General features: G+C 45.7%; 1 protein-coding gene across 3 annotated transcripts in view; it reads left to right on the top strand.

Moving 5' to 3' along the window:
• Abtb3 (ankyrin repeat and BTB domain containing 3) overlaps positions 1 to 13,952 on the top strand; it is a 232,945-nt gene that overhangs the window by 137,008 nt on the left and 81,985 nt on the right. For all 3 annotated transcript variants that reach the window (XM_057758173.1, XM_057758175.1, XM_057758172.1), the window contains exon 3: positions 11,386 to 11,590. In XM_057758173.1, coding sequence (XP_057614156.1) covers positions 11,386 to 11,590 — 205 coding nt within the window. The remainder of the gene's footprint in view (positions 1 to 11,385; positions 11,591 to 13,952) is intronic.

Raw genomic sequence — 13,952 nt, 5'->3', positions numbered from 1 at the left:
CTTCCCGCATCAATCAATCAACAGTCAGGACAGTTCCCCCACAGACCTGAACACTGGCCGATCTGGTCTGAGAATGCCCTGGAAATCCCTCTGTTGAGATCCTCTCTTTCCATGAGATTTCTTGTCTGCGTCAAGTTGACAATAAAACCTAACCAGGACACCAAGCAGAGGAGATTACCACTGCATTTGTTCAAGACGCAGTTGAAGGGTAAACAGTTATCTGTCTATCAGTTCCTGGTGAGCTGGAATGTTGATTTCTGCATCACTAAACTGTGCAGAAATTGATAAAGTGATTCCAGCAGATCCTGAGCAGTGAGAAGCTTCTGGACGCAGAACCCACCCTGCACCTTCTCCCAGAGGAATCCCTGACCCACCCAGGACATGGCCTTTTTGGGGAACATGCTACATCTCTGTGATGGCAAGCCATGGGGGAGGGGGAGGCTGTCACTGCTCCCATTCATTACTTTTCTTTCACTGTAACCAACCATCTAACAGAAAACCTTAAGGGAAAGGGGTCTATTTGGGCTCTCAGTTTCAGAAGGTCCCTCTGCTGGCAACTTGGTTCTGTGCTACTTGGCTAACTATGAGACTCACCATCATGGTGGGGGGAGCATGTGGCCAGGGGCCCTTTTTCACCTCCATGAAAACAGGAAGCCTAGAACAAAACAGGAAGAAAGCAGGGGCATGAGACCCTCAAGGACCCATCTCCATAGACTACTTGCTCCACCTAGGTTTCACCTCCTGGAGTTTCTAGAGCCTTCCAAAATAGCACCACTGGCCAGGAGTCAAACCTCCGATAGATGAGCATTTTAAGTGAGGACACCTCCTATGCAAACCATAGCAGTCATGAAATAGCTGCCTTCCTGGCCTCTGGGTGGGGAGGTTGGATTTCCATCCAACCATGAGATAGGCCCAGTAACAACCTTCTCACTCCTGGTTGTGTGGTTGGTCTTACAGTTTTTAGTAACATGGCCTTGTTGGCAGTCTGGTGAAGTCTAGAGACCCCACCTTAGAACGTTTTTTAATGCATAACATACAAGACTATAAATCAAACCAAATCTTTTGCATTTAAATTATGGCATAGTCATGCTGTGTTTTTTTAGACTTATTTTTTATGTGTATGAATGTTTTGCCTACATGTTCATATGTACAACATGTATGTGAAGTGCCCAAGGAGACCAAAAGAATGTGTCAGATCCCCTGGAACTGGAGTTACAGATGGTTGTCATCCACCATGAGGGTGCTGAGAATCAAGCCCAGGTCTTCTGAAAGAGCAGGAAGTGCTCTTAGTGACAGAATCATCTCTCCACATAATTCTGAAGCCATGATATTTATGGAATAAGATTCTGAGGTATCCACAAGGAGGTGAGGGATGTTTACATTTTACACACTCTCAGGGTGTCTTGGGCATGTGCCAAGGCCCCAAGCAACACCCTTGGGAAGTATCACCAGAAGACAGAATTCCACACATGTGGACCTTCTCATTCTGGGAAATGTCCTTGGCCTTCCATTCCAGCTGTAGAACCTGACTATAGGGTTGGAACATGTCTGTGTGTACATCGCTTGGGAAGAGGCCTCCACACTCCAAATACAAAGTTCTGTACAGGTCAAAAGTTAGTTCCGTGACTCAGAAGATAGTTCAGTCACTAAAGTGATTCTAAGGCAGGTATGGGGACCTGAGCTTGGATCTCCAACACCCACAAAAGAGCATGTGTAACCCTCATGCCTGGGAACAGGAAGTAGGGATGGAGACAGGAGGGTCCTGACTGTTCCCAGCGTAGCCAAATCAGTAGTTCAGGCTCAGTGAAAGACCCTGTTTCAAAAAATAGGTGGAGAATAATTGAATAGACAGGTGTTGGCCTCTAACCTACACACACACACACACACATTCTTACACACATTTAACACTCTCATATACAAAGGTTATTCCCAGGGTACCTTAAAAGATGCCCCCCAGCCCCTGTTCAAAGAAAGAATTTGCTAAGCAAATCCATGGTTACCTAAGCAGGCAGCCCATGGGAGCAACGTGCTGCAGAAATTGTGTTTAAGGGTAATTTTCTGTGTAAATTAAACATGTTATCATTGGATGTTGACTTTCACGTGTGAATTGTTGGCACACAAATGGGTGTTGCTAATTGCGAGTGTGTTTTGTGCATTCATTAAGATGGGCCTGAAGTCTGTGTGCAGAATTCTCTGATAAGACCCAGCATAGAAGGCAGGTAATAAGATTCTCTTTGGCTCTGACTGTAATTTAGGCTGGCATTTTCTGCAGTCTGAATCAACACAGACTGGAGCGCTCTCTCTCTCTCTCTCTCTCTCTCTCTCTCTCTCTCTCTCTCTCTCTCTCTGTGTGTGTGTGTGTGTGTGTGTGTGTGTGTGGACATAGGGAGCTGTTATTCATATCCAAAGATTGTTCTTTCCAGGTGGGTGATAGAAACCACTGTTTTTGCAGCAAAGGTGATAGCCTCAGCTCTTGAAACAGTCTTATGGATGAAAGATTGAGAGCAGAAGCCCTTCTTAGTAGCTAGTACGGATAATAGCAGCAACTGATGTCTTTGGAATCTGGGTGCCATGTTCGCTAATCTAAATTGTTAACTTGATGAGTTTAGAATCACCATAGACCGCACCTCTGGGCATGTCTACGAGTATGTTTCTAGAAAGGTTTATCCAAGGAAGGAATGTCGATGACACTATCCCATGAGCTAGGGTCCTCCTGGGCTGCATGAGGAGAAAACAGGTTTCTCTCTGCTTCTGCCTGTAGACAGTGTAACCAGCTGCTTCAAGAGAGAGATGGTTACAATGTAACCAGCTGCTTCAAGAGATAGAGCGATGGTTACAATGTAACTGGCTGCTTCAAAAGAGAGATGGTTACAATGTAACTAGCTGCCTCAAGAGAGATGTTACAATGTAACCAGCTGTTTCAAGAGAGAGATGGTTACAATGTAACCAGCTGCTTCAAGCCCTTGCCACCATCCCTTCCCAACTGTGATAGACTAGCCTCTCAAACTGTGAGCCAGAATAAACACCTCCTATCTTAAGTTGCTTTTGTTGGTTATTTTGGTTCAGCATCAAGAAATAATACAGGTGCTGTGATAAATATATAGATATGCTTTTGACGGATTGTCCCTACTTTGTGATCTGGAGGTAGAAGCAAGAGGAATTTAAACACTATGTCCTCCATCAGCCTCACCTGTGAGCTGAAGGGCTAGAAATATCTGCCACCCATCACCATGAACTATGTTCCCACCAGAGTCACTTGAAGAGGCACAGCTCAGATTCCAGAGCCCCCTCCATAAGGATGGGGTACCAGGTGCAGTTTTGTTTCTCCAGTTCTAAGAACCTGCATTTGCTCTGAGAGCCTACAGGCTCCAAGCTAAACTGGAGAGACACAACATTCAGAAAAGTTGCCAAGTCCCTAAGGAGGAGACCAACCCTGAAGGCTGGGGTGTCTCCCCATGCCACTTTACTTGTTTCTTCAGTAAATCATATTAAGACTCTGAACTTCTTTCAGCCACTGGGATGCTTAGAACACTTGCCTTTATCCCTCCTGTTATGGGGCTTCATATTTTATCCTGAAAGTTTCCCAGTGGCATATATTGAAAGCTTATCTTCTAGTCTGTGGCCATTGAGGGTGAGGTGTCCTTGAAAGGGATATTGGGATGCCAGCCTTCACTGCCTCTCTTACTGATTCCTGGATGCTGTGAGGTGAAGATAGTTCTTCTGCTTAATGTTCCTTCCATGAGGTACTGAGCTGCCACAGACCCAGAGCAGCAGAGTCAAGAGACCATAGACAAAATTCATCCTCCTTCCAACTTGATTCCTTCAGGTATTTTGTCTCTGTGGTGGGCTGCTGACTGATGTATAGTCTTGAGGTAAAAACATTCACCAATTCTGAATCTCCTTTGTGGAAAGGACATGGCACACAACCCAGGCATTGTTAGTCTTCCCATTTCACAACCAAAAGCTGGGTGTGAGGAAGAATCTCTGTCTTGCCCGAGGATGCACAGTCAGAAAGTAGGAAGGTCTTCATTTGAGTGGCTTTCTTTGTACTCTCTGCCGTATCTGAACGAACTTTGTATTCTGAGCATCTCGTATACCACCCACAGCTCGGAAAATGTCCCTGAAATGACAAATTAACAGCCTGAAGTGAGTTGCTCTATGACACAAAGACTGAAGAAAATGCTGTATGTTGGGCGCTCAAAGATTATAAGACAGATTGATATCAAGTTTTCTATTGAACTTAAGAGCTGGAGGACCCTGAGCTGAACGTACACAGGTCCTCACATACATAACAGAGAGGTGCCATCCTAAGGGTGTCATTCTTACACTGACTTGAAGTCTGTGGTCACCCCTGAATAATGATGGGGCTGGATCATGTTGTTCCCTTTTCCTGTGAAAAGTCACACAGCATAATCACCCCAGATAGGGCATCAATGACAGATCGAAGAAATGGTTCCACCCAAGTCTAGCTTATGAAGTTCACTGAAGTTACTTACAGGCAGACAATTACACCACTGAAAAGTCACCCAAGGTAGGGTGATAACTCAACACAAGCTGCACCTGTGAAGCCCCGCCCACCTTTCAGACTGCTTCTGTGGGAAAGTCTCTCCCCAGTAGGGCAGTGTGTTCTCCCCAGCAAGTGTTACCACTTACATAATCTTGTGTTCTGGTTAGGTCTTGTCAATTTGACACAAATTCTCCCCTCTTCTCTCCTCCCTTCCCCTTTCCTCCCTTCCCCCTCCTCCTCCTTTGTTCCCATCCCCTTTTTGCCTCTTCTTCTCCTCCCTTCCCCTCTCCCTCCTCCTCTCCCCTTCCCCATCCTCCTCTCCTCTCTTCTTCCTGCTCCTCCTCTCCTCTCCTTGCCTCTTATAACCCTCCCCTTTCCTTTTCTCTCTTCTTTCCCTTCTTTCTTTTCCAAATTGAAAAGGCTGTCTCAGCATAGTTTTGAGCAGAAGCAGCCCCCTTTTGGAATGTGTGATCTTTTTCCAGGGAAACCATTCCTGGCTCACAGCAGTCTCAGCTTCTAGGAGGCTATATATAAGAGCTGGGCAGGTTTGAGAAGCATCCCCTGGGCTGTCATGGAAGATGATTGTAGGTGATACACAGAACCTTTTTAATTTTAATCACTATGTATATTTCATGAGCATGCGGAAATATTGGTTTTCCATTTATGGTGCTGATATAAAGTTTCCTTTTAAAATAAATTTGTTTGTATGAACAAGTGAGGCAATTTAAAGAGAAAATATTAAGTAAATAAATTGTACAAGCTGTGCACAGATATGAGAGACATCATGACAGTAATTCCCAGATGGCTGACATTTAAGAAACACAATTACCAGTGGATGGATTCTCAGAGAGGTGTCTTGAACTGAACTCCAGCTGCCCAAGCTCAGAGAAGCTGGTGGAAAAAAATGAATTTTTGTTTGGTGCTCATGTCACAGACAGGGAGGACAGCAGGTAGCACTTACAGAGTAGAGAGCTTCAAACAGGGGTAGTGAGGGTGAAAATCTCTATGCCTACTCATCTCACATGGGCAGCCTTCCTTAGAGATACACCGAAAGTTCTAGTCTAGGAATGAAGATGACAATGATGAGGGAAATCATGTGATGATGGACATAAAGCAATTATTTGATTATTTGATGATGGTGATAATGTAATGATGGTGATGATGGAGATGATGTAATGATGGAGATGATGGTGATGATGGAGATGGTGATGATGGAGATGATGGTGATGATAGAGATGATGGTGATGATGGGGATGATAATGATGATGGAGATGATGGTGATGATGGAGATGATGGAGATGATGGTGATGATGGAGATGATGATGATGGAGATGATGGTGATGATGGAGATGATGTTGATGATGGAGATGATGGTGATGATGGAGATGGTGATGATGGAGATGATGGTGATGATGGAGATGATGGTGATGATGGTGATGATAATGATAATGGAGATGATGGTGATGATGGAGATGATGGAGATGATGGTGATGATGGAGATGATGATGATGGAGATGATGGTGATGATGGAGATGGTGATGATGGAGATGATGATGATGGAGATGGTGGAGATGATATAATGATGGTGATGATGGTGATGATGGAGATGGTGATGATGGAGATGATGGTGATGATGGAGATGATGGTGATGATGGAGATGATAATGATGATGGAGATGATAGTGATGATGGAGATGATGGAGATGATAATGATGATGGAGATGATGATGTTGATGATGATGGTGATGATGGAGATGATGGTGATGATAGAGATGATGTAACAATGGTGATCATGTTGGTAATGATGACTATGGTGACGACAGAAATGATATCATCATGATATCATCATTGCTGATGTTGGTGAGGATAAAACGTGTAATGATGATGAAATGATGTGGTGATGATGGCAATAATGATGGTAATGATAATGGTGGCACAAAAAAGAATAGAGCTAACTACTAATTAAGCACAAACAAGGTACCAGACCCTTTTCTGAGTACTGTAAGTTTGTATATGCATTTCCTCATTTAATTCTATGAGATAAATATTGTTATTATCTCCATTTTGCAGACAAAGATGTCAAGTTTAGGTAATTTATATATGTTTTTCCCTTAAAATGGATGACAAATCCATTCTGCCATTATTTTCCCTTCTCACAGAAAAATAAATTAGCTTGGTCGAGAGCCACCACTAAATAGCAGCACATTGGGTGCTGAGGTGCAGGCAAAGGACATATACTGCTCCCCAAAAGAGAGCAATAGATAGAGTTTATTGGGGCCCCACAAGGAAGCATGCATGTGGATAGTTAACTGCAAAGCGCTACAAAAATTAAGGAGCTACATCTTCATTAAGAGTGTTGCCAGTACGCAAGGAAATGAGATTCTGACCAGGGCATTTTAGAGGGCTCCCTGGAAACCGCCCATTTGATCAGCCATCAGTAGCTGTGAGGGTGTGGGGCAACTATCCAAGTTAAGAAATCAAAAAAGAAAAAAAGGGACATGGGAATGCCAGGTGAACTGAGTGGTCCCCGAGAAGATGAGGGACAGTGAGACTACAAGGCTAAGAGCGCCCACCAAGTGCCCCTAGAATACGGGAAGTTGACGGGCAGCTGGGAACTCCTGCCAGCATCTCACCATCTCTGCCATTGCTGTCGCTAGCCCCATTTCCCACTCACTTTTGATTTTTATCATTGTGAAGTGTTTCATGCAAATTTCTTCTTACATTTTATTAATACGTATTAATATGTAAGAGGTTTCGTTATGACATTGTCACACATGTAAATAATATATTTTGATATTATTCACCCCCTACTATCCTCTCCCGTGCCTCTCTCATGATTCTTGTTTTAGTTTCTTTTCTGTTGCTGTGATTACAAAAAAAAAAAGAACCTATAAGAAACAAAAAATAAAGGACTTAATTGGCTCACAGTTGCAGGTTACAATCTGCTGTGGGGCCATCAAGGTGACATTCCATCCACAGTCAAGAGCAAAGAGCCATGAATTCATGCTTGGTTGCTAGCTCAGCTCACCTTCACTCTTCCACAGTCTAAGACCCTCTGCCACCTGCAGTGGGTAGGTAGGTCTCCCATCAACCAACATAACCAGGATGGTCCCGGAACCCATGCCAGCGAGCCCTTCTCCCGACTGATTCTACATTTTGTCAAGTTGACAATTAGCACTAACAACCCTCCCCCTAGCAGCCACCAACTGTGTGTCAATCTTCAGGGCCCCAAGAGCTCCTCCCTCCTGAGAGCATTTGAGAGAAAGAATATTCAAGTCTGACCCTGGACAGAAGCACAGGGAAGGAAATACCTACCCCTAGGTGCCAGAAATCAAAGTTCAGAAACTGCAGAAACTTGGAGAACGCAAATAATCCCTCCAGGCAGAAAAATCCTTGGTCAACATTCTTTCTCCTTCTCCTGATATTTACTTTGTGCATACTTTTTAATAACATAATCCTGATCACACTGTAAGTAATTTTGAAGTTCGTACTTTTCCTACTTACCATTTTAATGAAGATTCCTCCTCGCGATATTGCAGTTTTGTGTAAACAGTTTTGACGTCTGCCTACGTTTATTATTTGATCTTGTGTGTGTACTAGAGTTTCTTTTCTTATTATTTTTGGACATTTGTTTGTTGGATTTGAGAGTCTGTAAATAAGGTCTGGGTGCCAATCCTCATGGGTGAAGATTCTGCAGCATTTTGAATTCTAACACTGGGACACATTCCCAGAAGTGGATTACTGACTCAGGGGACTGGAGCATTTGATAATACATTTGCTGCATAAAGCCAAATTGCTCTAAGATGGACTAAGGGCTGGCCAGTTGAACTGGGCTGCCTTTGGAGGAGGAAATTGGACCACTGTAGAGAGAAAGACACAAGCACACTACCTTAACACAGGGAACCTTATCTGACCCCACCTTGCCCTGCAACATGGGCCTCAGTTTCCCATCTCAGCAGCGTGGACCTTCGGGACTAGATTGTTTGCTGTAACAGGTGACCCGTGCACAGAATGGTTCAGCAGGGCCCCTAACCTCAGCCCACTAGATATCATAGAGTTTGTGTTCCTGGGTTTTGAGTTTGGTTAAAGTGTGTCACTGAGAGGCAGCAGGATAGTGGAAGGTTTGACCACACAATGCAGCAATGCAGGATGGGATGGGAGAGACTAGCACAGACATTGTGTTGGTGGGGAGAGAGGGAGGGAGGGAGGGAGGGAGGGAGGGAGGGAGGGAGGGAGGGAGGGAGGGAGGGGAAGAGAGGAGGGGAAGAGAGGGAGGGGGGAAGAGAGGGAAGGAGGGAGGGGAAGAGAGAGAGAGAGAGAGAGAGAGAGAGAGAGAGAGAGAGAGAGAGAGAGAGAGAGAGGAGAGCTAATAATTCACGTTTATAATCTCAGTACTTGGGAGAGAGGCTGAGGCAGGAGGATCCCCATAAGTCCTATCAAGCTATCAAGCCCAGGCTACACAGTGAGTTCAAGGCTATAAAGTAAGTAAGCTACAAAGTAATACTATGTTTCAAAAGACAAAGGAAGAGTAGAAGAGACAATGCAGACTTGAAAGATTTGACTGGTATGAGTGTGGGCTGCAGGACAGCCCAGCAGACTGGGATTCTAATCAAAGCTAATGCTGCAGCCTGGAGTCAGAATTCCTTTTTTTGCTGGGGATTCCACTTTTTTAAATTTATGTTTACTTGTGTGTCTGTCTGTCTGTCTGCCTGCCTGCCTGCCATGTCTCATATGTGGGGTAACCATAGAGACCAGAAGAGGGCCTCAGATATTCTGTAGTTAATGCAGCCATGAGCAGCCGGATGTGGGTGCTGGGAACTGCTCTCCGGTCCTCTGGAAGAGCAGTGCCTGCTTTTCACTGCTGAGCCATCTCTCCAGCCTCAGTTTTCCCTCAGGTCTTCAACCAATTAGCCAAGGCCCATCTACATCACAGATGTTCCGCTTCTGTACTCAGAACCTGCTCTCAGTAAAATGATCCTAAAACTATCCCAAAGAAATATCTAGACAATGTCTGATCTCAGCTCCACAGCCCAGCCCAGTTGACACGTAACACTAATCATTTCGCATCTTGCACAAGCGGCTCCAAAGATGTGCAACACACTCTGTTGTACATGAAATGACTTTAGTGGCCAGGGGAAGGGCATTGAAATACATGTGTCACACACTTTTACCTTAATTACTTAAGAAAGGCTCTGTTTGATATGGGCCCCAATCCCCTTTCTGATACTTGTTATTCATTTAAGAAGAAAGCAGAACCCAAATTTGAGCTGTCCTCATCATTTGCTTTCTATTTATGGCAAGTGATGTTCATATTCTATTTGTGAAAGTGGCATAATTTTCCTCATTACATGGATGTATTTAAATAAGACAAAATGAGTACATTTAAAATTGAGCAAGTAGCCACAAAGACTGTGCTCGCTTTGGCATGGCGGCATTCGTGAACGATGGAACCATTGTCTCTGCCAGGACAAGGGTGGGTTTCTGAGCTCAGTCGGCCACCCCCAGGAAGATCTGCCCTGTGACCCATGAGAACTTGCAGTTGTGGCTTCATTAAGAAGTCTTGTTTGAGGATGAAGAGATGGCTCAGCAATGAAAAGTTCCTACTGCTCTTACTGAGTGGAGTTCAGTTCCCGGCACCCACAACAGGTAGCTCACAAGCCCTGGAACTGGAGTTCCAGGCAGAACTGATTCCCTCTTCTGGCCTCTGCGGATACCACACTCACATGCACAAACCCACACTCATACACACATGCATACATGTAATTAAAAACAAAGATTAATATAAAAAGTACGCTGTCCCTGTGAGGAAAAAGAAAAAGAACAGCATGGTCCTCAGGTTTGCTGGTCCCGAGAAGGGTGAAACAAACCCCCTATGTTCAAGGACTGTGGCTAAGAGCATGGATTCTGTGCAGAGTCCTAAGTTCAAATCCCAGCTCTCCTCTTACATGTTTTATAGCTGTGCAACCTTGAGAAGCTGTGGAACCTTTTGGACTTCCATTTCTTCACCATAAATAGACTTTAAATGTATTAGGTGCTAGAGAGATGCCTCAGAGGACGTGGGTTCAGCTCCCAGGACCCACACCAGGTGATTCACAGCCACCTTGTAAGTCCAGCTCCGGGAGATCCAGCGCTCTCTCACCTCTGTGGATACCTGCACAAATGTAATAAAACATAAATTCGTGTATGCACACACACCTCAGTGACAAAATACCCAAGAAATAAACCTAAAGGAAAGGACACCTTGGCCAAGTTTCTGAGTTGCTGACCTGGGGTCACTTGGTTCCATTTTTGTGCTGAGGAACAAGCAACAAGGCAGGAAGCATGTGACAGAGCAAAGGGACTCTAGTCATGGACTGGAGGTGAAAATACACCTCTTAAAGGTGAGTTATTGTACTAGCAGAGGACAGCAGAAAACGGGTTATTAAACCAATACAAGTGACAAATCTTTACAGCATACAAGACCATTATCCCACAGGTAGGGAGCCTAGAATGCACAAAGAAACCCTGGGCTTGCTCCTGCACACCACATAGTCTGGGTGTGGTAGCTCATGCCTGTAATCCCAGCACTCAGGAGATGGAGGCAGGATCAGAAGTTCAAGTTATCCTCAGCTACATAGTGACTCTGAGGCCATTCTGGGCTGCGTGAGAGGGGAGCGAAAGCAGTTGGAGCCCCAGAAGAGCGGGATTGTAAGCAATTCCACTGACGCCTGTGCTTCAAAGTCCCTGACCGTCACATGACCAGCAAATGTTTTCCCTTTCTGCTTCACGTGGGACTGTCGCGGGATGTAGCGGCTGAGGAAACCGGGGTCCAGAGTCTCTGCTAAGATCTTCCGGTTGGTGTCTGTGCCGCGAGGTTTGAAATCTTGCTTCTGTCCACAGGTGACCTGGTGTCCCGGGCGATGCACCACCTGCAGCCCCTCAATGCGAAGCACCACGGCAATGGCACGCCCCTACACCACAAGCAGGGGGCGCTCTACTGGGAGCCGGAGGCCCTGTACACACTTTGCTACTTCATGCACTGCCCGCAAATGGAATGGGAAAACCCCAACGTGGAACCGTCCAAGGTCAACCTCCAGGTGGAAAGGTAGGCCTTGCCTGGTTTCCAAGGTTACAGACAGTTCTTGGCTCACCCCAGCCTTGTGATGGATTGGCATTGCCCTCTAAGATGAAGAGAGGTTTGGGAGTGATGGAGGGAGGATGGGAGGAAATTGTTGCTCCTATCCCATAAAACACAGGAGGGGGACTTCATGCCCCAGGGAGACATCGTAAAGCCTGGTGGAGTTTTGGAAATAGTTTTGTATGTGCCTGGTCCTGTACAGGATAAATGTGGCCTGGGTCACAGTAGTGTACATGAATATCTCAGACAGGTAGGAACTGGGGTGCAGTCTAGGGTGCAGTCTTTGAAAATATGGTTTGGAGGTGCCACCTCCTTAGATGTCTCCATCTTTCTTCATGGATCTCTTGGGGCCCCAGTTGGACCAGAGCAGTTGCTCAGCCAGAAGAGGGTCTCTCAGGTCTGGAGTGGCAATTGGGCTGTCCTGGGAGAAGTCTCTCGGTTGTCTCTGTAGCCTGGAATCCTATGGGAAGAAAAGAGTGTGAGGGGCTCTGGGCTGTGTCCCTCCGTTTGTGCTGGCCTCAGCCTTCCTTCTACATGCTGGGGAACTGAATTACACAGTTTCCCAGATTCCTCATACCTTTAAACCCCAGGATCCTCTGGGAGACTCTTAACCCTCTCAGAGGTCTGGGATTGGAAGCACCTTTTAGGAATAATCTACCTGGGCATGTCCCCTCCCTTACTCCCTTCTCATCTGTCTTTTCTCGAGGCTCATGAACCAGGCGCTACCTTAACACAGTCCTTCCTTGACCTAAGTACAATGGAAACTATGGAAATGACCCCCATTCATACAGAGACGCACTTAGTAGAACGGGCTCTAAAATATACTGCCTGGGCTCAAACTCAGGCACTTCTGACTGAAAACTGAGGCCTTGGGGAAATGCTTTCATGTGTACCTTGGTTTCTTCATCTATAAAATGGGATGCAAAAAGTAAATTCTTCACAGGGCAGTTGGAAACAAGTGAGTCGAACAGTGCCTAGAACACACAAGGGTCCAATTGGTTAGTGCCCCTTTGGCTGTTGTCCCTGTGCTGGTCAAGCGCACATAGCTGAATGAGTCCTGTCTTAGGCTTTCTTTACGTCACTTGAAGTGGTTCTTAAAAAGTCAGTGACTGCTGTTTCTATCACATTAGCTTGGGCCTCGGTGGGCTCCCTTTAGACCCTCCCACATCTCAGAGTTCTGTTCAAACAAGAGGATGAAAATTGGCCAGGCAATAGGAATCTTCTAGAGTTTTGCAGTCATCTGAACACCTGACCTGATGGATCAGGAGTCACCTAGGTTTCTCACTTTCCAGGCCAAATCAGTGGACCCCCTAGGCAATCCCCATGTGCAGACAAGTCCCACACAGGGAGGTGCGGAAATGTCCGTGGTCCCAGAGCAAAATCTCTTAGCCAGACATGCCAATACCTCACTATCTTTGACTATGAGTCCTCAGAGGCTCAGCTCAGTGATTCCAAGCTTTTCAGTGCCTAGACAGTGTTGAGATTCCTTGTTTACCCTCTTACATCACCTGTGGCTTTTGCCTCTCTGTAGATGATGTGTCTCCCTCCCTGGCCAAACACTGCCTCTACTAGCTCCAGAATCTCCTCTTCCCACCCTGCTTTCCCCTTCAGGTTCCCACAGTCTAGCCTCAAGCTAATTTTTCTTGTAACCCCTTGTTCTTTCCTGCCCAGTGCAGTAACCTGGGATCCCATACAGATTCCCGTGCTTGTGCAATGCCTGTGAGCTTCACAGTGGTGAACTAAACATGTGGTTGACCCATCACTCCACAGCCAAGGCCAAGATAAGTGCTAGGTGCACGATGAGAAGTCAACACAGACTTATAGCATGAAAGTATGGACTGATCCAGTTCCAGCTGCCCACTGAACAAGTCCCTCGGGAAAAGTACTGACATCACCTTAGAGTTGAAGTCATCATATCCCCAAATCCGCTGCTCTTGCTGTCTCTAGTCTCTAAGGAAGGCACTCCCATCGGCTTTAGAAAACTAGGATTCTTGTACCTGCTCTTGAATTCTACTCGCCAGCATGTTGAGGTGTGACTTTTCCTGGACAGATGAACAACCATCTAGTCACACATGTAGATATAGCACCAAACAATAGACCAGGAAAAGATTCCACACATGTCTAATTTAGTGTAAGAGTGTGTTTAATCAAACACACACACACATACACACACACACACATGGGGAGGAGTGTAGCCCTCATGATCCCCTCCTCCAAACAACCCTATTAACTGGCTCTTAATCTTCTTAATCTTGGAAGAAGCAGGGCCTTGTGAGGCCATCCTCCAATCATGTTAGAAAGTTAATGGCCCAGTCTTCTCCAGGTCTCC

Source organism: Chionomys nivalis, chromosome 25, assembly GCF_950005125.1.
Source record: "Chionomys nivalis chromosome 25, mChiNiv1.1, whole genome shotgun sequence".
Taxonomy (NCBI): domain Eukaryota; kingdom Metazoa; phylum Chordata; class Mammalia; order Rodentia; family Cricetidae; genus Chionomys; species Chionomys nivalis.
Note: the sequence above shows the minus strand (reverse complement) of the source record. Positions and strands in the feature narration are given on the sequence as shown.